A 25952-nucleotide genomic window follows, 5' to 3' on the forward strand; every position below is an offset into this window, starting at 1 on the left:
TATCTATGAATAATTTATATTTTTCAACCCCCTTACCTGTTTTTTTGCTTTTAACTTTGTACACTTTATATAGCCTATCTTTTATATATCTATTATATCAAATCCATGCCTGGATTAACCAATTTGGGTTGATTTGAAAGTGGTTGATCTCTCCAGACCCAAAGGGAGTTTGAAGGTTTCAGGTTCACTGTTTGGCTATCACACAACCATGGATTGTAACAGTGTTTAATTAGGCCTACACAATGTTCTTTTTAATATCATAATATTTTAACCTGAAATAGTAGGGTGTCTTTGAGCAACACCTCAATTTGTTTCCTTATTGTGAGCTAAATTCTTGTAGGAACTGGGAGATAAAATCTATTAGGCCCAAAAATCCTGTATTACTTCCAAATGAAACCTTGACGACCCGTTCGACAGCTAGTTCTTTAAGTCCCTTGAGCTTGCACTGAACTTGGTAAAACTGCATTTTCCCTTGATGCCCCAAGCTCATTGAACGCCCACCAGCAAACTTTAACAATGAAAGATCTTTGGACATTTGGATTTCTAGCCACTGATTGTAAATATTTAATTGATTTCTATAGTTTTCGTAATTGATCGTAGGCCTATGTGTGTGTTTAACTTGTTTGTTTAATATCCCTGTTATCTCAACTGCACTGGAAATAATGGAAGCCTCAATTTCCTCTGAGAATATATAAAGGTTAGAAATGAATGTATGACACAAAGGCTATTTAGGGCATCTTACTTATTAAATAGTGCTTAATCTGGACAAAGCAAGGTAACTTTCAAGTACACATACAACAAGTTTAAACAGTAAGTCAGATCTCCTTGCGGCCTACTATCGAAGTACCTGCAGAAGCTCATGCTTTTACTTTGAAAATCCTACACCGTACATGTTGTCGTGATTGTCGTGACCTTTACGCGGATGGAGGAGTGAATAATTGACAATAAACACATATCGTATGCCTCCGTCAAAGTGCAGCTGTCTGTAAAGCAGTGTGAGATATCAGCTTATCAATGATCCAGTTATCATACAGAGGAGTCGTTTGAGGCTTTGCAGTCGCTGACAGGTGTCGACTCGGAGACATGGAGCACATCCGCACTCCTAAGGTAGCTAACATGTATAGCTAATGGGATGGGGTACAGTCAGTAGCTCGGCCTGTGCTCTGGTGACTGTTTTGTAATACTTAAGTGTGGGAGCGTTTGCAAGGTAGCAATGTTTAGACTGAACATTTGAGGATCAATATAACAGAATGACGATTAGCAGGTGTCTCCAGCAGCCTGAAGTGTCAGACGTGACGAGCATCAATGAGCTGTTTTGCTTTTCCGGTGCAGCAGATAGCTGAGCTTCCTCTTTTAATGCTAACGCCACTATCTCCACGTCCCATTATTGATTGAGTTAATGTCACACTATCAGTGTGATCGAGCATCAAGAGGAGACTGCTGAGCATCAGACTGTCTAATCTTTGTGTTGTGCAGAACTTCATGCGGAGAGAGATGTATTTATTTATTTCAGGGAAACCCCAAATGAAACGTCTTAACTTGATAACCTCTTTCATTTACTTTATCCTTTTTATTCGTGAGTGGTTTCTATTAACCATGCATCAGTCAAATAACATACAGAGAGAGAAGTAAATGTGAATTACTCAACAAAAAACACAAATTACCTAACGATTGTTTCAGCACCACTTGTGTTGTCACTGTTATGAAGAAATGAATTACCTAGTTGGGGACCTAACCCCACAAATCTTCCATAACAGCCTAAACCGGTTGACTAATAAGAGATTTCACAACATTAAGGGGGATGCCATTTTTCCAGACTGAGACTAAGTCTGGCATCTACTTCCATGACTATGGAAATCATGCCTTTAGTACTCCTACATGCTGTCTGCCTCTTTATGTTAGTTGTTGATGTATTCATTAGTTACTGTGACACTTTTCTGACACACATGGGGTTATATTTCACTGTTTACAGGGTCATGACATTTTGAACATTACTGTAATGATACTTAAATGTGTTGTATCCCACGGGCCCTCAAGAAAGAAATAGTGACAGAGGGGGCGATTAGTCATTAGCTCATGAACAGACCAGACTAAAAGCTTTGCCAGTGCATATCTTAACTTTCCTGGGCCAGGCCTCTGAACTCGTCCACTCCACAGAGCTGAAATGAATTGACATAGGCGTAGGGAAATGTGTTAATATATCCTGTTGCTAATCAACGTTCCTTAATGCATTTTTAACCTGTAAAGCACTCTTTTGTATAAGACATTTGATACCCTATCATTCCTGCCTGAGACTTCAGGCTGCAGTGTTGCTAATGCTTTTTAATGATGAACCTGAGATTTTTCAAGATATACATTAGAGGTCTGGCCCAGGAAAGATAAGATGTGCACTGGCCCATTAAGTCAAGTGATTGCTATGAATAGAGAAGGCTACAGTTTGTACTCTCTGTTTATCCAGTGTGGACGTATACACCTGTAGGCAACAAAGAAAAGAATCTGTGACTGTCGACACAGACTACAGGATTGAATATTCAGGTGTCTTTTGAATTTAGAGCACACTTCATGTTCAGGGACTTCTTAAAGGCCTACACCTATTTTATTGATGTACATCATTTTTTGGGAATGTGTATTTTGAAAATGTAGTGTCACCTGTGTCATTTTTGAAGCTCCAGTATAATATTGCACTATGAAGCACTGGGATATGCTGGGCTCAGGAGGGCGTGGTTGCAGACTGGGTGTTGCCTCACTGTCTGAAGTCTTTCAGTTGTTTGCTTGAATGAATCTGCAGAGGAGGGCATTGTTGCATTTCTGAAATGTGAACAAATGTTTTCACTGTGTGTAAATCAGAATGCTGCCGTCAGTTTTTTTTCACGCAATAACCTTTGCATCAGAAATAAGTCATTTTAGACTTGAAAAGATTCTGACCAGATTCTTCAATACGGACTTTTGAGCTATGGAGTGAATATTTTGTATGCAAGTGTTTTTGGGATAGCTGAGATCGTCTCAGTAAACGTTATCTCTTGCAACTTTTTTTTGAAAGAGTAACTCAATTCTCCATTCTTGCAGAAAAATACTAATTTAGCCTGCAAAGAAATGTGTCACTGACGAGAGATGTGTAGTGCAGGATACAGGGTGACAGAGCTGGCGTCATTCATTCAATCGTATTTGAGAATAACAGGAAAGCTGAAATAAGGGAGAGGATGTCTGAGTCAACAAGAGCTCTAGTCTGATGAATCATGGATTTGGGAATTTTCGCAGTGCCAGCATTCTTAATTCCTTTTGGCACCAGAAAGTAAATCATTAGTAAGTAACAGTCATTAGAAAGCACATGTCTTAATTTCAAGGATTTGAGAAGAATGCAACACACCATTGCACGTGTATATTCAAAGAATTACAAATTACAGGAAGTATTAAACACTATCTTTAAGACAGGTCCTTAGAATGAACATCTGACATGTTGGAAAATAACTTTTTAGAACCTGTGATGTGTTTATTTTGTGATATAATAAAGCGAATACATTGATGAAGTGCATTTATCTTGGACTGTTGGTTTTCTGGCAAATCTTGTTTTGACAACCAAAGGTATTACAAATGGGTTTTTTTTTATTGGCGCTTGTGGACCATGACCATTTTCCTGCTTGACAAAGTGTGACTTATGTCAATATTTAACTGAGAGTATCCATGGGACCCTTTCTGTGTGTGTAAGAAACTTTGCATGAGTAGTGTATTAACTGAGATGAAACAGGAGTTGTTTGATATGAGATGAATCAGATAACTTTGCGCATGACGTTTGTTAAAAACATCCAGTAAATACAGTAATAAGACTTTATAAGTCTTTTCAGGTGCAGACATCACTTGTTATTCTCATTAGTTTGGAACTGGCAGCTGAACATTCGGCCCAGGTGGTCAGGATTAGGTGTGCTGCCAGCTGGAGCTTTAGTGCCAAGAAATGCCCGTTGATAAATGTCTGCCAGGTTTCAGTCTTGTTAGCAAAATCCTGCCTTCTCGTTTTCAGAAAATCCTGCCCATACCAGCTGAAGAAATCTGTCTACTAACTGCTGGCCAATAATGATTTAAGTTGTGCTGTCTGTGTGTGTGTATTTGCAGGTGGAGCAGGTGCGACTACTCGATCGCTTCAGCAACAAATCCACAAATGGCACGCTGTACCTCACAGCTACACATCTTATCTTTGTGGAGAGCAACTCAAACAACTCGACATCTGCAGGACAGGAGGTCTGGGTGAGTCCTTTAGGTGCTGACTGCATCCTGCCAGTGTTAATGGGTGTCATTCACACACACAGTCCCATTTTTTACCAAGTACATTACATATGAATGTAACCAGAGTAAATGCACCAGAGGTATTTCTCTGCAAAGCATTGATAACTCCTACCATGCTGAGAGATTATAAACAAACCAATGTCTTGTTAGATGCCAAGTAGGACGACCTCTACATTGAAGAGCTGGCAACTCAGGGTAATTCTGGATGGCCATTCAACAATATAGACCTGGTCTTTCCTGTTGTAAATCTTTTTTTAGTCAGTAATTATATAATTTATGCACACCCACACTTAAAGGAAATATGCAGCAGAATGTTGCCAGCAGTGTTTCCAAAAAACTTTTTGGTTGCTGCAAAAAACTAATCACATTATTTCACATGAATTGCTCTGAATTAGCAGTGAGTGTTATCCTTTATTGAGCTACTGTTCCAAACTTTGAATATGTCTTTTTGTAGAAAAGTGCTGTGGATGTGCTTAGAGGTCATGTGTGCACTGTGAATGACAGATTTACTGTTGCCTTGCAAAGTTTACATCAACTTGAAAACCAGAAGGAAGTGTGCAGTCTGATGGAGAGTGTGCATGTGTTTGGGTAAAAGGAAAGAAAGTGCAACCTAGTGTGAAGGAGGAAGTAGAGTAGAGGTCCTAAAGTGACATGTGTTTGTAATAAGCTGTCATGTTGGGCTTCCGTCTGTAGCTGACACAGCACTGATTTCTTTATTGTCTTCTTTTTTCAACACTACAGTGGCACAATGAGAAATAGGAAAACTTCAAATAGGACTTGTCCATAGGGGTGAAATGGGCCCACGGAGGTTAATGCGTACTTCATTTAGCATACTTTTCCATGTTGTTGTCAGTATTGCATCTCTTCTTTTCACTTCAGTTGATGTTCAGTAATCAGCAGCACTTTCTTAACCTGTTATATGATCCAGTAAGCATGATGAAACTCTACTTAGATAACCACAGTGACTGACTGTTCTGCACGGTGGAAAGAAGACTGTGGCTTAAAACACCATGTGCAGCAGATCTCGGGTCCACCACCTCCCCCCCACCCCCCCCCCACCCCCACCATTCTTTCTCCACAAAGTGCTGAGAAATGAGAAAATGTTCTTTTCCTCTTTGTCTTCGGGCTAATTGTAGGGGAGCATGTGGTGATTTTCTTCCCTTCTTCTGTATTCCTGTTTTCTCCGATTTTTTTCGTTTTTGTTTGCCTGTATCCATTTTTGGATACAACGTAGAATCAGTATGTTGGAGAGAGAGAGAGAGGAAAGAGAGCGAGAGATTGATAAACTGTTATTGTGCCTTATGAAATATTCAAGAACGTTTTCAAGAGTTTCAGTCTCTCAGCAGCTGGTACAGCATAAAGTATGTGTGTGTGTGCGCGCATGTGTGTGTGTGTGTGTGTTCGACAGGTAGTTTCAGTGGTCATTAAAGATGCTAATGAATGTGCATCTTTATGATTTCCTGCGGTTTGACATCCCTTTGGAATATAAACTAACTTCATTAAGTATGATGAAGTGCTGCATACAGTACGTCCTCTTTGCCCTCCATACTTTATGATATTAAAAAGATTTAAGGTCCCAGTATGATGTGGGATAAACTCCAAGCTCGTTGCAACTCTTTTCTTTTAAAACACCTGCATTGAAACGTTCAATAGTCCTGACTGAATCATATCTATATGTCCTTCTATGTACTTCAAATTATGTCATACATATGCTACAATGACGTAAACGCTTCCTCTGTCTTTGCCTTGTTGTGAAACATTTTTTCTTGTAATTTTCAGGGCCTTTTCTAACTATCCCTAACTTCTACCCCCCTCTGCAGATCTTGCATCACCACATAGCGTCTGTGGAGAAGCTCTCCCTGACCACCACGGGTTGTCCTCTGGTCATCCAGTGTCGCAACTTTAGGCTGGTTCACTTTGTGGTTCAGAGAGAGAGAGATTGCCACGACATTTACAGCTCACTGCTGCGTCTTCTACGGCCGGGTGGGTTTCTCTGTGAAGGATTTTGTAAAGATCTTTGTTTTTGTTTTTTTTCTGTATCCACCTTTGCTTTCTCCTTTGTATTTGACCCACCCAATTTTAACATGAATGTGTTAGTTACTTTAATTTGATATGTAATTGACACCCGTGGTGATTGTGTTATGTTGAGGCTCTCTCTTGGGTTTCCTTTCCCCAGTTTCCTATGAGGAGCTCTATGCGTTCTCCTACAACCCCAAACAGAATGACCAACAGAGAGAGGAAGGGTGGCAGCTCATCGACCTGGGGGCGGAGTTTGAAAGGATGGGCGTCCCCTGCGACCAATGGCAGCTCACCGACGTCAACAGAGACTTCAAGGTAGAAAATTTAGCAGCAGTGCAAAACTGAGGACACAGTTAAAGGGAATTCCTCTAGAGAAGTCTCTGGTACGTCTTTGTTACATAAGACGCTGTCATACCTTTTGTTATGGTGTGTGTGCTTAGAAGGTGAAAACACGCCCGTTTTCTACAGTTCCATGCTATGTCTTGTTGGTATTTAAAGCCAAGATGTGAAAACTTTTAGGGTAATAAAATGTTTTCACTAGCTTAATGGAAGCATGTGTGGCATTTTACACATAAATAAAGCAGAAATCAAGTGTTAATATCTCTCTGAGTCATGACTGTCTACAATGAGTGAGCAGCATGAGTCCTGCTGGCTGTGTTGTCGTCGCATCCGTGTTTACATCAGGTTTACATGAACTGGATGGTCGGCTCCTCTCCTTGAGTATAACAGAAGTTTTAGTCAAGGACTAGAGAAAAAAAAATACTCACTGCTTATCTGGATGTCACGTAAACTTTTTTAGATCAAACAAAATTGCAGCCAAACAAAATTAAAATGCTCTTCAATCAGGACAAACTGCATGAAAATGAAAGATAATTGAAATCAGTAACTGGTAGAATATAATGTACCTGCACAGGAGGCTATAAAATAAAACAATAAAGAGTAAAAAGAGAAATATTATTCATCAAGCATCCTGACCTGTGAAAGCTGACCACCATTATATTTACCTCTAAAGAAAACGGACAACTACTGTGTAAAAAGGGAGCGCTGTTTACTGCCAATATTTATATTTATCTGAAACATTGGACAGAAATCTAGTGTGAAGAGTAGAATAATCTTCTGTTCAGACTTTTGATTAATGAGTTTTGTTGTTCGTACCATACACCCATTCTTGAATGTTGTTGTTCACATACCTGGAGAGACATTGGTTAATTTGTGTTATTTCCAGAATTTGTGTGATGTGTGCATTTTGTGTTTGGTTTTCCAGGTGTGTGAGACATATCCACGGGACTTGTATGTTCCCATCACAGCCAGTAAGCCTATCATTGTGGGGAGCTCCAAGTTCAGAAGCAAAGGACGCTTTCCTGTACTCACGTACTTCTACCAAGAAAAGAAGGTAAACTGAGATGGCCTACATGCAGCAGTAGTTTCAGATACCTGTTTTCTGTGCTATTAAAAGTACTTCTCAATTTGTATTTGCTTACATTTTCCGTATTAAGTTAGATTATTTTTGTGTGTGTTGTAGTTTATATTGAGAATGTTGAAAAACTCAATGACAAATAAGCAACACTGGAAGTAATTATTCTGCTTAATGCTGCAAATTCAGGATTCTATTTTCCCTTCAATTGTCTCTATTTAATTGATTTTGGCCGTTTTTTTTTTTTAAACACAAGACCAGTCCTCTTAAAACAGATTAGATCTGTTCAGCGAGGGCTACAGTTAATTGACAATACACCCACAATACAATCTTTATAAAGGGGCAAACGATTATTTATCGTTTCCTGAATGCCTTTAGAGAAATGGATTTGGAGGCTGTTTGTTCTCCACAAGGCGGTGCTAGAGGGTAGTGCTTATAAAATTGGATGGGTGTGCTCTATATACATATATTTGATTAACACCTGCCATGGAAATGTAGTCATTTTATGTTTGTGTTTGCAGATGGAAATTGTAACCTTCATTTTGTGAATAAATAAAATGTCATAGGATCAAGTATGAGGGATTAATGTTTGAAGTCATGAGCCTTCAGTCCTCATAGCTTTTGATAGATTTCAGAGAAAAGAATGAGCGGACGTGTTTAATATTATATTGAACAACAACAGTATAAAACACCTTCTACAGCACTCCAACATGATCTATGTGTACATACTGACACTAATGCATTAGTGTTTAACATCATGGTCATTACTCACATAATGACATCTACATATTTACCACATTATGTGGTGAAACCTGAAATAACCTGACTCTTACCATTGATTAAAAGTTATAACAGTTATTTAAGAATTGGAATCTTAAATATAGTTACCTTACCATATTCAAATTATTATTATTTTTTGTTTATTCTTCTTCTTTGGTTTATTTGGCAGGGACAGATACAGTATACATGTAGAACTGAACAGCAATTTTACAATGCACTGCACCACAGCATTTATAGCTAATGCTAATTTCCAATGCCATTATCAGAACATGTAAGTAAACAATCATTCTGACTCCTGTTGTTGTTCAAGTCTAGGTGAGCTAAGAGGAGTGTTTGTTGTTGTTTAATACACTGATCAGGGTTCTCTGTTCACCCTGACAGGCGGCAGTGTGTCGATGCAGTCAGCCCCTCTCTGGGTTCAGTGCACGATGCTTAGAGGATGAGAGCCTTCTGCAGGCCATCAGCAAGGCCAATCACAACAGCCGATTCGTCTACGTCATGGATACCAGGCCAAAGGTAATGGTGAAAAGTCAAACTCCAACTGATAACAAATGCAAGATTCATTAACATCTAAAATTTAACTTTGATTCTTTGGGTCCAAAAAGTGAAATTAGGTTGTATGTTTAATTGGACTTAATGCTGAAGTTTAGCAGACGTTTAGAATTATTTAGTAAAATCTGTTTTTTTCTGTCCTGCAGTTGAATGCACTGGCTAACCGTGCGGCTGGTAAAGGCTATGAGAACGAGGACAACTACTCCAACATCCGCTTCCAGTTTGTCGGCATTGAAAACATCCACGTAATGAGGACCAGCCTGCAGAAACTCCTAGAAGGTTAAACACATGTTACACATAAAAGAAGAAGCACTTAGTAGTTACTAACAGGATGAACTGAAATCACTTTGTATGTGCCTCTCAGTGATTGGGACTCGGTCTCTGTCCATGAGCGACTACCTGGTCGGTCTGGAAAGCAGTGGCTGGTTGCGACATATCAAGGCTGTTGTAGATGCAGCCATCTTCCTCACCAAGGTAACATTGTTTCCTCCTCTAATTTCTCATGCCTAAAGTAAAATGTGGAACATTTCTATAAATATTGTTTAAAACATGCAACAATAGCGTCATCATCTTCTTTTCTTTCTTTAAAGCCGTCCTTCACTGCTTAGTGTCTATTGTTGTCTTCATGCCATCATCCTGTCTTCACTTTGGTCCCCAGGCGGTGACGGTGGAAGGAGTCAGTGTGTTGGTTCATTGTTCAGACGGCTGGGACAGAACAGCCCAGGTCTGCTCTCTGGGGTCGCTGCTCATGGACCCTTACTACCGCACCATCAAGGGCTTCATGGTACCAACAACACACACACACACACACACACACACACACACACACACACACACACACACACACACACACACACACACACACACACACACACACACACACACACAGAGCTGATAAGAACATGATCATTTTCCTCTCTTAGATGTGTCTGTCTTCCTTTAAACTTGTGTTTTTCTCACATTTGTCCACCAGGTACTGATAGAGAAAGACTGGATCTCCTTTGGCCACAAGTTTGCAGACAGGTGATGTTTCAACTGGACCACTAAGGACTTGGAATCAGTCAATAAGAGTCATGTTTGAAGACAGAGATGTTGGTTCTTTTTTCAAATACTTTGTCCCTGTTATCATGTATTTTCCTTGGTACCTTTAGGTGTGATCAGTTGGATGGGGATCCAAAGGAGGTGTCTCCTATCTTCACTCAGTTCCTGGAGTGTGTCTGGCAACTGACAGAGCAGTTCCCACAGGTACCTGAGAATGTGTGAGCTATGTGACAGGTTTATAGTGCTTACAGAGCATCATTCATCTCACTTACAACGTGGTAGGATTTATTGCCCCGTGTTTACTTAATGATCATTCTCTCCGTAGGCGTTTGAGTTCAGCGAATGGTTCCTGCTGCAGATTCATGAACATGTCCACTCCTGTCAGTATGGAAACTTCCTCGGCAACAATCAGAGACAGAGAGAGGAGTTGCAGTAAGTACAGCCAAGAGTAGTTTTCTGTGTTTATTTGTTTATGAAGTATTTTGTCATGTAATGTCATGTAACGCTTGGATTCAACACACTGATAAAAACTCTGAAATATGTCAGACAGTTAAGAAACAAAGAAACATCTTTAATGAAACATAACCTACTTGACACATCACCTGCATGAATGTACCTGTCACCTGGGTAAAAAATATTCGAACTAATTGTTTTAATTGTTCTGTTTGTTTTTTTTACCATTCAATAATGGTTTGCAAATATAGCCTTCAACACTTCCACCTTTAACCAAAATTTAATAAAGAAAACAACACAAGGTGACTCCTGTTCCATTAATTTGTGTGAAAAATGAAAATCAATTCTTCATTTTGTAGACAGACAACAGTCCCATCGGAGTGCTTTGCAGTTCCTGTGTTTAAATATCTCTCTTATCTCTCTTGTTTATTGTTCCAGGCTGAGAGAGCGAACCCACTCACTGTGGGCTTTTCTTATGAGCGAAAAACAGAACTACTTGAATCCGTTCTACAGCCCTGCTTACGCAGAGTCACACCCTGTGCTGGCACCTTCAACTCTGCCCTACAACTTCAAGTCAGTCCTTTCTCACACCACTGCTGCTGTTGCATGATTACAGTACCGTGCTGTGGTCGTCCTGATTATTCTATATGGAGTCTAATCTTTGTTTTTATGTGCACACTTGTGATTTTGAAGGTTCTGGAGGAACATGTACCACCAGTTCGATCGCTCCATGCACCCACGCCAGTCTATCCTCAAAACCATCCTGACTCTGAGAGAGAACAGCTGCAAGGCTGAGAGCGCGCTGCAATCACTGGAGAGTGTGAGTTTACACCCAGTCAGTCTCTCCTTGGAACAATAATAATAATAATTTATACTTTATTAATCCCGCGAGGGGAAATTCAGTTTTACACTCTATTTAATGAACATGAACACACACATGCAGAAACAGGATCCTGTGGATATGCATTAATGGAGAGGTCTCAGAGTGAGTGGGCTGCCCACAGCGAGTGTTCCAGAGCAGTCTTGGGGTTCGGTGCCTTGCTCAAGGGCACCTCGGCAGTGCTCAGGAAGTGGACTGGCACGGGACTTGAACCCTCTGGTTCCCAACTCAAGTCCCTGCAGACTGAGCTACTGCCGCCCCTGTTGTAAATGAGACAGGCAAAATAACAAAACAGAAGCACATGTTAGTCAAACACAATAAAATCCATTTCACCACAAACTACATCCTCCAATAGAGTCAGTAATTGAAGAAATGCAGAAACGTAACATCATAACGATCGGGTCTTAAGGATTTATTGTTGTACTAAATTCCATTGTTTTTGCTCGGTGTACCTAATTAAGTGCTGAATGCGAAGAGTTTCCATCATGCAAATGAAACATAAAAGTTATCATCTGAGACCATGTGTTTATCATTGTGCCGATAACAAAGTCTCCTCGTGATATTGGGGAAACAATTAGCGGAGAAAAAGACATCCATTATTTTTGGGATAATGAGGGAATTATCTTGTTCCTCTGTGATGAATATTGTTGTCTAGAGATGTAATAATTGCAAGCAGCTGCTTTCAGTTACTGCACATTTCTCTTGTTCTTTGAGAAGATTGTAAGTGGGAGCACATAAATCCCGACATGCACTCAAACTCAGACATATAAATCTTAGAGATGTTTAATACTTAGACTAAGAATAAACACTGCATCTGGTTTCAACCCTGAACTACGGCTACCTTCACAGAAGAATTCAAACTGGAATTCAGTTTAAAAGTAAGACTGTCCCTCTCTCTCTTTCTTTGTGTCTTGTCCTTCCTTCTCCATCCAGCGGCTTCAACAGCTCGGTGTGACCCCTATTGTGACTTCTGACCCCCCTGCCCCACCTCCCACCAGAGATCAGCGTTCCAGCGCCCTCCCACCGCGTCCAGACTCCCTCATTCTTGGGGCTCCTATCAACCACAAAGAAGAGCATCAACAGCAGGATGATGACGAGCAGGAGGAGGTGGGTGAGGAGGCCACAGAAAGCTTCGACACGGAGCGGACAGTAGAGGGCAGCAGTGGTACCGAGAGCAGGAAGCAGAGCTACGGAGAGCTGGATGGGACATACAGCAGTGAATTGGCTAAAGAAGAGCCAGCTGTTGTCAGTCTGGAGTTTGGAGTGGCACGCATGACCTGTTGAGACCAAACAGGGGGATTGTGGGATTGTTAGGGGCGGGCACTACTGAGTGAGAGAGATTACTGAAAGCGTGTGGAGGGGATGCTGTCGCTCTGTTTGTGATAACGTGCTGATTACGCAATGGCCCTGAGTGGGTCAAGTGGATGAAATTGTAATTCTGTATAGTCTCAATGTTAATGGGAAGCCTCATTATTATGTCATAAACTGCACCTATAGGAAAAAGGCTTGTTTTTTAAGAATGTTGAAAAGCACTATAAAGAATTAATGAATAGAGTAAGAGAATAAATTCATGCAAAACAAATGTGTCTCCTTGTTTGTTTAATTTAACTACTGTTTTATCTTATATAGTTTTTACACATGACTTTAATCCTCTTTACCAAATCTTATATTTTCAACCTGTAAACAAACAGATAATCTCTTTGTTGGCACTGGAAATATTTCAATTCCAACAAGAGGCTACAATCCAGGATTTTTTTTAATTTTTTATCCAACTTGCCTTTCATGTTAGACTGATATATTTAGAACTCCTGGCCTTGACGTCCTATAAGAAATATAATGTATATCAGCACGAAAGCCCGCTGAAAATCACTGTTTTTGGCACCGAAAATATTTCATCTCACCATAATACTACAATCCAGGATAATCTGAATGTTGTGTGTGGCCTGAGCTGATTCTGCTCCAATTTGACTGATTGAAAATAAAATGTCATATCCGACATCATGAAAGATAATCTAGCGCTGTACATGATGCTGAACCACAGTTCTAATGCACCACTTGCTGCATCTAAGTAAAGAGTTGTTTCCTGAGAAATGACTGGTCGTGGTCGTTACACTTATCTCAGACACGCTTTGATGGACTCAGATGTTCAGACACTGAAGAGGCTCATCTGTCAACTGTCACCCTCATTGATCATTTAATCCTATTTTACATCTCACATTGATCAGATAATCTGACTTAGTGATGCCCATTGATCCCGAATCCTATTGGCCGTCTCTGTCTTCCACCGTGGTGACTTATTGTTTATGACAGCTGACCCAGAGCTGGGGACACTGTCACAGATACAACAGGACAAGATGTGATCTCAGTAAGACTGCTTTTGTAATCACCAACAAATGCCATATGATGAACATATTTTCAAAAGTTCTTTTTTTTTTCTTATTTAAGTCCAGAAGTTCTGTCACACAAATGTGCACTGCAATAGCACCAGCCTATACCAGTTGGCATCACTGGATAGGATTATTGTATCTGCTTACTCTTTATGTTGAAATGCTTTTCCATATGTGCATTAAATTAAGGTTAGATGCTTGTTTTTGTTGGAGGATTTTGGGGGGGATTTTGACTGTGAATTAGGCCAGAAGGGACCATTTCGATTTGAGCCAGAATGAGTGTTAGGGTGTGTTTTTTAGATCCAAATTTATGTGTAATTTCCAGGTTGAGGTTGTAGCTATGCTTCATACCAGAGTTCTGAAAGGATTTTATCTCCACTGGAATAGATTCAATAATCGAGGAAACATTTCCCTCAAACAAACTCCTGCAGTGGAACACGATTTAAAATCTGAAGGATGTCAGGATGAGGTTGTGATGAGGTTGTCTCTGCAGACTTATGATACACATATTTCATTTGCACTGCGTTTTGCCCTCACTACACTAGCCACTGTTCATTCTGCTGTGTTTTATCCAGCCTGTGTGCTCTTAAATACTTTATGGAATTTGTACTAGCAGCATTAGCAGTGAACTAGTTCCTTCTTGATCACCATTCTCTACTCCATCGTCACTGACTGTAGAAACAAATGGAGTTCTGTGCTCAAACATATAAACACACATTCACACAGAAAATAAAAACAGAGTGTCCACTGGCTTCGAACAAATCCCTGTCTGTGTGTAGTACGAAAACTTTGAATAAAGATAGACTGGCAGTGCAGAGTCTCTTTTATACCCCCTTTTTCCAAGGATCAATACTCCTTGTATTGAGAGAAAAAGGGAACATTACTGAACGCATAGAGGATCCACACATGTAGCAGAGATATCAGGAATAGGGTACATGCAAGCAAAAACAAAACATTGTCACTTTCGTAATTTTCATGTTATTTTTTATGGTGAGTAATCATCATTAAGAAGTGTTAAACTAGAGCTTTTTCCCACTTTTTCCACATATATGTTTTGCATAAATTAATTATTATTCAAAATGACCTGGTGGCATCAAAATAACACAAGAAAGATCAGTCTTATTGCTGTAATATTAATTTTAGTTCTGTTTAATAACAAGAGAAACACTCCTCACACTCCTTGAATAGAGGTCATTTGTACCAATTCAATGAAGAGGTGCATTGACAATGCAGCAATTATAATATTTTCTTTTAAGGTAACTCATTATCTCAATTTGGAATGGTGACAAAGTCGTCAATCAGTTCAGCGCACCTCTGGTGGCGCATCACTAATGTCTCTTCTAGAGAAGTCTTCCGGTAGCCTACTTGTGCATGTTACCTCACATTAAACTTTGAGAAGTCTCTTCCACAGTAGAGCTGCTGAGGGCTCTCCCAGGGCTCTGAATCATTCAGATGAGTGCTGCACGCCACGCTTGCAGAACACTCCTGCAAGCAGGGAGGAAATGTTGTACGTACTCTCAATATAAACACATCCAGTACACATGCAAAATGTCTATGTGCATACATACATATGCATACTTTATCAAATATGCACACACTGTATGTAGATGCTGCTTTCTCTCTCTCTCTCTCTCTCTCTCTCTCTCTCTCTCTCTTTATATCTTGCTATGACCTTTGTCTAAGGTCTCATACTAATCCTTTCTGAGCTCTGACACTGTGCACTCAGCAAGATGATCATCCTGCGTTCATAGTCCAATTTCTTCATAAATTACCATGACAAAAGATATGTTTGGCTTTTCTAACTACACTGCAGTAGTTTAGCAATATCCTAGACCACAGGTGTGTCATGCAAGCCACAATTGTTTCTGGGGGTGGGGGAGGGGGTAGAAGAAAAATGTTGTTTTTTGTTTTTTTGCATTTGGAATTTAATCCACTGTTTTTATATAATCAAAGGAACATGGGGTATTATTTCTCAGTCAGTCTGAAAAGTCTTTGAATAAATACAACTAAATTATCCAATTATCATAACTGCTTAATATTTTTTCATTTATCAAATCACTTCCTTAATCACCCTTGAGTTTCACCACCGTTTAAATCCTATCACTCTAAAGTAAAAAAGCTTACCTGCTGCTGTGAATTGATCTTATGCAGCAACTTTTGGACTAAATCGACTACAGGGAGGGCGGTCGGGGGGTTGGGGGGTTGGGGGGTCAGGGGGTCGGGAGGTTGAGGTGTATTGCATTATACTAACCACATCATGTCATGTCATCAGCACTTTGAATAATTTGTCATTTGAAGCAGCACCTCCTATTTGCTTTCTTGTGTAATTTATTTAATTCTACTTTGAGACGTATAGTGTCAGATTTTTGTGAACATTTTTATAATTATATCGTTATTGGCGCTCTATAATTAGTAAGTTTCAGCACATGTAGACCTTTTCCTTGGCAGAAATGATATCACTGATGGCTCAAGGTTCTTTAATTGGCCCACCTAAATGGAACAAAGCCATCACTGACAGACACTAAGTAGTTCAGGGAGTGGGTAAATATAGCAGGTGTATGGACAAAAATTTAATATTTTGGATATTATGATCTTTTATTTTATTAATCAAATTCAAGCTGAAGGGGTTATGGTTCTTTGAGCTATAGGAAAAAGGTTGAAAACATTCATATAAATGTTGTTTACAGCCTTTGGAATGTAAAAGTGGGGAGTCTGAGCTTAGACGGCTTATTAACAATAAGTACTGCTGCCTGTTAATTACTAAAGTAACAAAAGAGCACAGGGGGTAATCCTGGGCTGTTTAATACTTAACACACACTTACAAACAAGAACATTTGTGCCGACATCCCAAACACACACACACACACACACACACACACACACACACACCCACACACACACACACACACACACACATTAAAGCTTAGTTTAATCTGGAGCTGGAAGACCCCTCTTCCTGGTAGTGATGATGTTGAGTGAATGTTCCTGTACTGGGTTAGGTTTGTTTGACTGAATCATATAACAAGCAACCCCATCTGTTCCATCTTTGGATCATTAACAAACCTTTTGCATCATACATAGAATGTATATGATTAAGTACATACCCTAAAGGTAAATAAAACTGTGTACCCAAAGATTTTTTTTTTTTTAAGGAGGTGGAGGCTGTAACCATTTGGGCTGATTTCCAGATTTTTTGTATATCGTTGCCCCATATTTATGTCATGAGTTTAGCAAATAAGTACAATTTTAAATAAAGATTGAAATTGATGAATAACTTCTCTCTCTCTCTCTCTCTCTCTCTCTCTCTCTCTCTCTCTCTTGAGACATCATTGTGTTTTTCGGTAATCTAATTATAGTCAATATTCTGAAATTGGATGATGAGCACAAAGGCTTTCATCATCTTTGCGTCATGATGTTGAGACAATATTGAAAACTTCAGACTGGACTTGACTGAGGGCCACTCCTAGCTGCAGTGTTAATCAAAATAATGCATCCCACTAACCTTTGAGTTACTTTTATATCTTGACGATGTTGCTAAGAAGGTTTACAACTCACCTTATTAAAATAACATCTTTTAAAATAGCACGTTCATCCATGTGTGTTTGCATTATATCCTGCAATTGCTCTGCCAAACAAACACACTCATGCTTTTAACAACACATCAATATTTGCATCCAGAGGCACTTTCCTAGCACAGCACGTGGAGCTGGCAAGCACATTCAGCAGATAAATGCAGCCACAGTGCAAGGGATAAACACATTCACATGCTGGCACACTCAGACAAGCCATATTATTAGAAAACACAGAGAGATAGAGGGACAGGCAGAGAGAGAAAATGTCCTCTAACTGTTCCACTTAGTGCCTGAGTTTCACTCAGGGGGCTGAAACGGGAACCCTATTTAGACAGATGGGGGTGGAAAGAAGAGAGAGGGAGAAGTATGTGTGAAGATAATAGGGTGTGTACTTCTATTCCTTGTGTGCATGTGTCTGACTTCTTGCTCAAAGTAAGTAGAGGGAGAAATTAATGATGTGGTTCATGCTGCTTTTAACAAAGACTAAATTGACTAAAAACATGCAGAAAGAAAAACAAAATGCTTTCATATAAGGGGGTAACAACTCCATTTTGTCACAGTTTAGACCAATATTTGTGAAATTAATCTTAAAGTACGACATTTTAAAGATTTTTCTGAGAAGCGAACAGGTATAATCCACTTAACCCCATTGTTTTCAGCACCGTTAAACAGATTTGGGGCGCTGTAGAGACTTACAGATTTATGATAATGGACTTCATAACCAGAATTTACAGACATTACATACCATGTTTATTTCCACTCCTAGAACTCAGCAAAATCCTTTGTTTTCCATGTAATAACTGAGCCTACTCATGAGTGTCCCCTCATAGCCAGCCATCTGCTGCTCAGTGTCAGATTCAAGTCCACCCGGCAGCCAGCTGACCTGTAGCACTGCTGCAGGGCATCGCCTGGAGTATCTGATGTACCTGAAAACCTGCACACTGGGTGACAGACTAGCTGGCAAGCAGACAGATTGTCTCTCCTATTAGGGGAAAGCATAAGGAAAATTTGCCCCAGTGCTTCACTCTGGGGAAGCCCTCAGATGTGTTTGTGTGGGTGTGAGCATGTCTGTGGGTGTGTGAGTGTGTGTGTGTGTGTGTGTGTGTGTGTGTGTGTGTGTGTGTTGCCTTGGGCAGATGAATGCAGACATTGTTTGATAGCAGTGGGCTGGAAGAGGAGAGCCTGTGCCAACAGCAACTGGGGAGGAGGAGGAGGAGAAGAGAGAGAGAGAGAAAAGGAACAGGGGTGGGAGGAAGGAGGGGAGAGGAGATTTGTAACTGGGTCGGGGTAATCAGGAAGATTCATGGGGGGTTGGGTTGGATAGAAAAGGCTGGAAAAAGAGCACCCAAGGTGGATCGCACTCAGCATGAAAATGGGGAACTCTGGGTGAATCCACTGCAGGGGAGGATGACATAGGATATTCTGGGAGAGATGCCTCAAAAGCATTGGCTTAGTAAGAGACACAATGAGAATCTGTTTAAAAGCTCTCCTTTTTATCATGCCAACATGCAATGCTCCACCAATATGGCTAATCTGCTGATTTGCACATGTTTCATCAGTGCATTGTGACACTTCAATTATTTCATTTCATTTCATTTATTTAGACATATATTTAAGGTCCCATATTCTGCTTTTTCTGGTTTTATATGCTCTTTAGTGTGTTTTCCAAGCGTCCTGTGCATGTTTAGGCACATCTATTTGCAAAAATTCAAAGTCCGCGGAAATGCGGCTTCTCCTACGTCCTCCTGTTAGCTGTAGCATTAGCCGCATGTAACGCTCGGTTCTAGCCCCCCTCGATAAAAATTTGTCAGTGTGACGTCTTGTCAGTGTGAGATCACTGATCTAAGCCCATTGGCTCGTTGTAGCAAGCCCAGCAGCTCATGTTGCACGCCTGTTAACTTCTGTAGCACGCCCACGATATGCCGTAGCCTGCGGTAGCACAGTAGTGCTAAGGTGCTAATGTTTATGCTACCCTCGGACGGAGCCAGTGGCTGCATTCCCAATATGGTAAAAGAGGCGGGGCATTTCCGAGACGCGTGCTGAGCAACTGACCAATAACGACAGAGCGGATCGGCAGACCAATCAGAGCAGACTTGGCCCACGTGGGGTCTAACAGTGTGGGCTCAACAGAGCGTAGCTGACAGACTCAGAGCGTAGAGGGAGCAAGGAGGAGCAGTTCATGAAAACAGACACTTTTTTCGGACTTTAGCTATTGTGAACGTACAAAAGTAGGAACATAGATTAAATATACGAACCCCAAAAAGGGCATAATATGGGCTCTTTAATATATCTATAGCACAATCAATACAAGGCAACACATTAGGGCTATAAACAGCTTTCCCTCTAGTTAGTAAACACTTCATTGTTCTAAATACCCGTAGAAACTATCGCCAAGGTAATCACTAACAGCATAGTTAATCCTAAAGAAATGTAGTGTTGATTTCATGAGTGATTAAACACACACACACAAACACAAGCAAAACACACACACGCGCACACACGCACACACGCACACACACACACACACACACACACACACACACACAGGCTGATAGGATGACAGTTAGAAGTGTTGTCATGGTCAGCAGACACCTGGTCCTGTGTGTCCATATGGAAGAGAGTTTGGACCATATGGCCTATATGTCTGAGCTGTGTGTGTGTGAGTGTGTGTGTGTGTGTGTGCGCACGCTAGTATGTGTATGTGTGTTTGTGTGTCACAGCACTGAAACCTTTCTTCTGAATCCATATCCAAGCTTAGGCCTTTGTTCATACTGTTTAACTGTTTATCAGCAGGTCTTGTACTTGACTCCTTTAATTCATCTGACACACTTCATTCATATACAAGTACACACCATGCAGACAGAGCTAAACAAAGTAATTCATTTTGATATATCTGTAATATCAAGCAACTATCTGCACAAAATGTTACGTTATTCCCTACCTCTACATCTACCAAGGAATTTTTTTTTATTAAATCAAAACTGATGCCACCATTCACTTGTTAGATTTCCCCCATCTTGTTTGAACAAAATCAAATTCCAAGTATGCCGCACGCTATACAGTATAATGAGCCATTACACTGTGTCTCATGACTCACTGCAAAAACTTACAAATAAACACTGAATTCAGGTCTCATCCGTCTTAATTCATCAGTGTGCATGCATCACTAGTTATTCAATAAAACATGAGACGTACAGTTATTGCACATACATTCAGGCAGGGATGCAATCAGTGTACAGTATGTAGGGCTTATAAATTGATGAATAGGAAAGAGCAAAAAGTGCGTTGGTGACAGGGAAGGTAGAGGAAGAGAGAAGGAAGAGGATGGGGGAGGGAGTGGAGGACAGACACTGGCGCCCCGCCAACGTTGACGAAAGCTGCTTATCCCTCCCAGTTGCCATGGATACAGAAAGGAGCAGCACACAGCATGTGTGTTAGAGAGAAAGAGAGAGAGAGAGAGAGAGAGAGAGAGAAATAGAGGGAGGGGAGTGAGGGAGGCAGAGAGAGAAAACCAGCAGGCAGACGTTTGAGCAAGTCAGAGTGGGAGTGAAAGAGCACCAGACACAAGGGTGGAGAGAGAGAGTGAGTGAGGGTGAGTGCATGTGTGGTCAGAAAGAGAAGGACAGAAGGGCAGTTAGAGCGCTCGGGGGAGACGATAGAGTGGGACGATAGAGTGCTAGATAATGGAGGTGCAGTCGGAGTGTGTGGAGCCGCCTGTGGCCCCTCAGTGTGACCCCCAGCCCACAGGGAAGATCAACAAAGCTGCCTTCAAACTGTTCGGAAAGCGTCGCACTGGCTCCAGTATGGCCAGCTTCTTCTCCTCCTTCAGAAACAAAGGGGCTACGAACAGCAATGGGAATTCTGACAATGGGAACTCTTTGAATGGAAATGGATCGGCAGCATCGGTGGAGCTTGTCAGGAGCAAAACCCACGATGGACTAACGAGTTCTAACGACACCGATGGACAGAGAGGGGAGGGGCTTCCCAGCCTGGAGGCAGGACCGGTGAGATCTCTCAGCAAATCATTGAGTTTCTTCTCCCTACTCCGGCGTGGAAGTTTCAGATCAAGTGAAAATGGAGGGGCGGGGCTTGTCAGAAGAGGGAGGGGCTTAAAGGGGTTTTTCAGCAGCATGCGATGGAGACGCAAGGAAAAAACAAACGAGGTAGAAGGGGAAGAGGTGGAGGGGAAGCAAAGTAAGGATGGGGATACTGCTGACTCTGAGAAGGTGAAGGATATTATGCTCACCCTTGAACCCCCTCCCCATCATCAACAAGAGGATTGTGGGAATGCAGAGGCAGAACATACTCTTGAGACTCCCACTACCAGTGTTACCATGACACCTCCACACTCTGTTGCCATGCCAGGGACATCTGGTGAGCCAGACTCCCCTTTTCCTTACACACCCACTGACTCACCCCTCCACCCTCCCATCCAAAAAGCCAAAGCATCAATCTCCAGCCTCACCCCCTCCCTTGCTACACCACCTTTGGATCGGTGCAGCACAGGTGACCCACCCTCAGAGCCTTCGGTGGAACGACTCTGCTCCCTCCTCTTCACTGATGTCACTTCGCTGAAAAGCTTTGATTCACTGACGGGCTGTGGGGACATTATTGCTGATGCAGAGGACGAGGGGCCAACAGGGAATGGGGGAAGTGGCACCAGCAGCAGCAGCAGTGGTGGTGGAGGAGGGGGGACTGTGGGTGCAAGTGTTGGGAGAGTTGTTGGTATCACGAGTGCATCGTCACGTTGTTCCCCTTCCAGAACCTCTTTATCTTCACAGCTGACCCAGCCCATGTTCTCTGTTTGCCCAAGCTCAGTGCCTTCCTCCCTCCCAGCCCGGGCCAGAGTACCGCCTCCACCCCAGCAGCACCCAGCTGGTAGCGGAGTGGTAGCCTACATGGGTGGAGGGGAAGAAATGGCAAGTCCAGAGGGGGTGGATGATGCAGACATGCAGGGGCTCTGGCACATGCTTCCCTCTACAGGTGATAACTCCCCAGCCCTGCCTCGGTCCCACCAACCTCCCTCTTCCACCCCGACTTCTACTTATCCCCCACGTGCCACCTCCAACCTTGCCAGCAGCCACCTGCCCTCCGCCTCCAGGAGTGCAGACCGGAAGCTACCCAAGGTGAAAGCACTTGGGCTCAGTAAGATTCCAGTAGTTGGTGGAGCAGGGAGCCGGGCAGCAAAACCAACAATCCCTCATGCGCATGTCCGTCATCCAACATCTCCTGGTGATAAAGAGCCTCTTAGTGATGAAGGATACTGGGACACACCCTCAGCAACACCCACAGCAACACCTGATGAGAGCCGGGTGCAGCATAACCAGAGCATGGCGTTATCTCGAGACAGTTGCTCTGGAGACCATCTGTACGACCTCTACAATGAGGATGAAGGGGAGGATGAAAGAGACGGAAGCCTAAACAGTACTCCCTCTCCATCCACCGAATACAAACTGAGTCCCACCAACCAAACCATTTCTCCGTCCTCCTCCTCTTCCTCTTTCAGGTCAATGAAAGGAAGCACCAGCCTTCCGCGGGAATCAAAGATCCCAGTGAGCTCCCGACAAACCCCTCCCCCCCACTCTGCAAGCCAGTCTGCCCTCTCTTCGGTTCTAGAGGCCGAATCCCCTCAGCCAGTGACCGAACCACCACCCCCTGCTCGCACCAGAATCCCTGTTTCCAAGGTGCCGGTGCGTCGATCAGGCGGAAAACCTGGCGACCAAAACAGAGGACCGGCAAACAAGAAGTAATTCCTGTCAAACAGGCTTTGCTTACCAATTTATGGACTTGAGTCTACATCCCTTCAGTGATGTTTATGCAGAGCCAAAAGTTTTCCCAGACCAAGAAAAATGTGGAGCTGTAGAGTTAATAGCCTATAAATTCCTCTCCAATCTTTAAAGCTCTCATTCCTTAGTGTTTTGGCTTGTGACAGGGTGGAATAGAATAAGTGGTTTTGTTCACTTGAGAAAGTCACGAGGAGACTCCAAAAAGCTGGGTTATAACTTCACAGCTTTCACTGGAACTTTGGAAGTTGACTCTTGACAATCCATGGACAAATTTTGCCTTGTAACTTTCCTGGAATAAAACTCTCAACCTGCTGAGAGTTTGACAGTTCACAACTGCACACTGCAAGAAAAACAGAAGCAGAGCACCTTTTTGTCTCTTACATTTTTTCTTATGGAATACCATATGGCATAACACAATTTTCTCCAAAGGACCTAATCTAATCAAAGATTTGTTTTCCCTGAGTTTTTCATCTTGTCTAATCTGTAACAAATTACCTCCTAATCCTTTTATTTTAGAGCCAAAGTATAAAGAAAAAACCCTAGTTATCATTTCGCAGCATCTCAACAGTATCTGCAGCCTGGAATAACCGACCTGTTTTTGTTTGGCTGTATGTATTTTTTGCTTTTTGAAGATGGTCTTCTTCTGACCGCACACTTTATTAAGCTGTATGTGCAAATGTACAAAAGAACTCTTAAATGATTATGAAACAGTTTTATTTCTTACCTACTTTGCAACTAAAAAGGTGGAAGAAATGGACCCAGTTTTCTTTTCTTAAGATGGATGTTTTTTCTCTGTTCTGGCCGATCACTTTTTTTATGAATGGACTTCAAGTTTGGCTTCAGCCTGTTGCATATGGATCTCTAGAATATCCACAGCATCACACAAAGTACATCCGTGGGATGTCAATCTCTGGGATTTACAACTCTTCAGTAACCAATGGAAACCTACCAAACTATCGCAATACCCAGCCAGGAGGGATCCCTTGCACTGATGCTTCAATACAAACGAAAACACGAACAACGCTCGCATACAAAATGCAACACAATCACAACACACAAATCACAATACTGTGCATGCAGTGCCACATGGGCACAAAGGTCAGGGAACATCAAGTAATGCTGAATGATTTAGTTACACACACTGTTCAACCTTTGGCACTGTCTTTGTAGCTACACTGGATGTTTTTCTTCTCCAATGACACATGCACAAAAACCTTCTTTTTTTCTACAGGTTCCTTTCTTCTTCATGGATTTCGTTCTGTTTTTATGGGGTTCTTTTTCCTTAAACTGTGATCACACACCAGCTTCTTAATACTCTGCTTTCTTTTATTTTTTTTACTAACATGCTGTATAGGATGGATTACAAGGTGGATGTCAGCCAGTTTTAGAGAACCAGAATATGCCTGCAAGTGTTTTTTAAATAGGCTGTGACCCAAAAAAAAGACAAGGAAATTCAGTCAGGGTTTGAGATAAGTAAAAGACTTTTGAGTCACACAATTAACTATTATTTTGGCTCTTGTACTGATAAACACTTAATTCTAGGAATCACCACAGTTGTGTATGAATATGAATGTAGCCTGACATTATGAAGATCATTGGTCGGCATATATTTGCCTGTGATGGTCTGTTGTCCTTCTTTGTCCCTCTTTTGTGGGGGAGTTTGTTTTCTAGGACCCATGTGCTCTGAAAAAAACTGAAGACAAACTACTGCACAGTGATGCAGACTTGCAAAGCACCACTTGTTGTAAGAATGAGTGGGTGTATAGTCTTAAAAGGCCTTTGTCAGTAAATCAGTGAGACAAGTTACAGGGAGCAGAATGTTCCCTACCCTTCAGTTAAAGAGAGTGGTTTTCAAAGAGCATGACATTCGAGATGATGCAAGTTTTCTCTAAGGCTAACCACAGGAGCATTGACACATGAGGGTCATGTTAGTTCATGATAGCCTCCTATTTCATTTAGAATATGATGATTGTTTCACAACACTGCTCGGGGTACAGATATCTATTTAGCCTCCTGATGGTATAGGGTTGGACAGGATATGGGGTAACCTGAAGCCAGGTCTGTTATTAGTGTCCGTCATGGCACACACTAAGGGCATGCTAAAGGTTATTTGGGGAGAAGAGGTTGATGTTTTCTCTGCCTACACTGTTGTTATCATTTATAATGATTCATTTCATTAACTTCTAGTAGAAATGATAATGAAAGGGATGGTTGCATAATGTAACTTGTAATTGAAATTAGCAACAATCTGAACCTTTAATGTATTTCTGGGAATATGTTTAATGTTTTTTTTTAAAGCAGTGGTAATGCTTGTGGATTGTAGACCAAACAGTTGCCTAAAGAGTCCAAACTTTACTCTGTAGGAGACAACGCACTGGTAAAGGAGAGGTAATTCTGCATTTCATGTTTATCAGATTGTGTTTAAGTATTGAAACTTCCTTGGTTGATAGTCCATATGCCACAATTTTGTGTGTCTAAATAGAGCTAGAGTCCACTTTTCTTCAAAATAAGAGATAGAAGAGTTAAAATGAGAGTTGAACCTTTGGGTACAAGGCATACTGTATACAGAATAGTGACATCAGCCACAGAGGTCACGACACTGCCCCCTGGCTCAGTTCCTTTTGTTTCTTTTCCAGACCGACTCTTTCTATTGTTTGGGTCTTTATTAAATCATCTGCTGCAATGGAAAGCACATCATATTTTCCTTTTTTTTTTTTTTTACTGTCTTTTCACAGTGTGAAGTCTTTCCACTTTTCATATTTAATGAATAAAACTGTGTTTGCGCTGACA

General features: G+C 41.5%; 2 protein-coding genes across 2 annotated transcripts; both read left to right on the forward strand.

Moving 5' to 3' along the window:
* The first annotated feature begins 901 nt into the window (after positions 1 to 901).
* Positions 902 to 12999, forward strand: mtmr6 (myotubularin related protein 6). The gene is made up of 15 exons (XM_020655930.3): positions 902 to 1107; positions 4108 to 4239; positions 6099 to 6261; positions 6455 to 6612; positions 7562 to 7690; positions 8873 to 9007; positions 9190 to 9322; positions 9408 to 9517; positions 9702 to 9827; positions 10017 to 10066; positions 10195 to 10288; positions 10410 to 10516; positions 10976 to 11110; positions 11231 to 11357; positions 12351 to 12999. Exons 1-15 carry the CDS (start codon positions 1084 to 1086, stop codon positions 12699 to 12701), a joined length of 1974 nt encoding a protein of 657 aa, XP_020511586.2. The 5' UTR covers positions 902 to 1083; the 3' UTR covers positions 12702 to 12999.
* Positions 13000 to 20149: 7150 nt separating this feature from the next.
* amer2 (APC membrane recruitment protein 2) lies at positions 20150 to 25952 on the forward strand. The gene has a single exon (XM_020655929.3). It carries the CDS (start codon positions 21060 to 21062, stop codon positions 23124 to 23126), a length of 2067 nt encoding a protein of 688 aa, XP_020511585.1. The 5' UTR covers positions 20150 to 21059; the 3' UTR covers positions 23127 to 25952.

This window comes from Labrus bergylta, chromosome 20 (genome assembly GCF_963930695.1).
Source record: "Labrus bergylta chromosome 20, fLabBer1.1, whole genome shotgun sequence".
NCBI classification, from domain to species: domain Eukaryota; kingdom Metazoa; phylum Chordata; class Actinopteri; order Labriformes; family Labridae; genus Labrus; species Labrus bergylta.

Excerpts from the sequence above, each read along its gene's own strand:
- mtmr6 (XM_020655930.3), top strand. The coding sequence starts at position 1,084 with ATGGAGCACATCCGCACTCCTAAG. Across the intron at positions 4,240-6,098 it reads CTGCAGGACAGGAGGTCTGG|ATCTTGCATCACCACATAGC; the intron begins GTGAGTCCTTTA and ends CCCCCTCTGCAG. Across the intron at positions 9,008-9,189 it reads TCATGGATACCAGGCCAAAG|TTGAATGCACTGGCTAACCG; the intron begins GTAATGGTGAAA and ends TCTGTCCTGCAG.
- amer2 (XM_020655929.3), top strand. The coding sequence starts at position 21,060 with ATGGAGGTGCAGTCGGAGTGTGTGGAGCCGCCTGTGGCCCCTCAGTGT.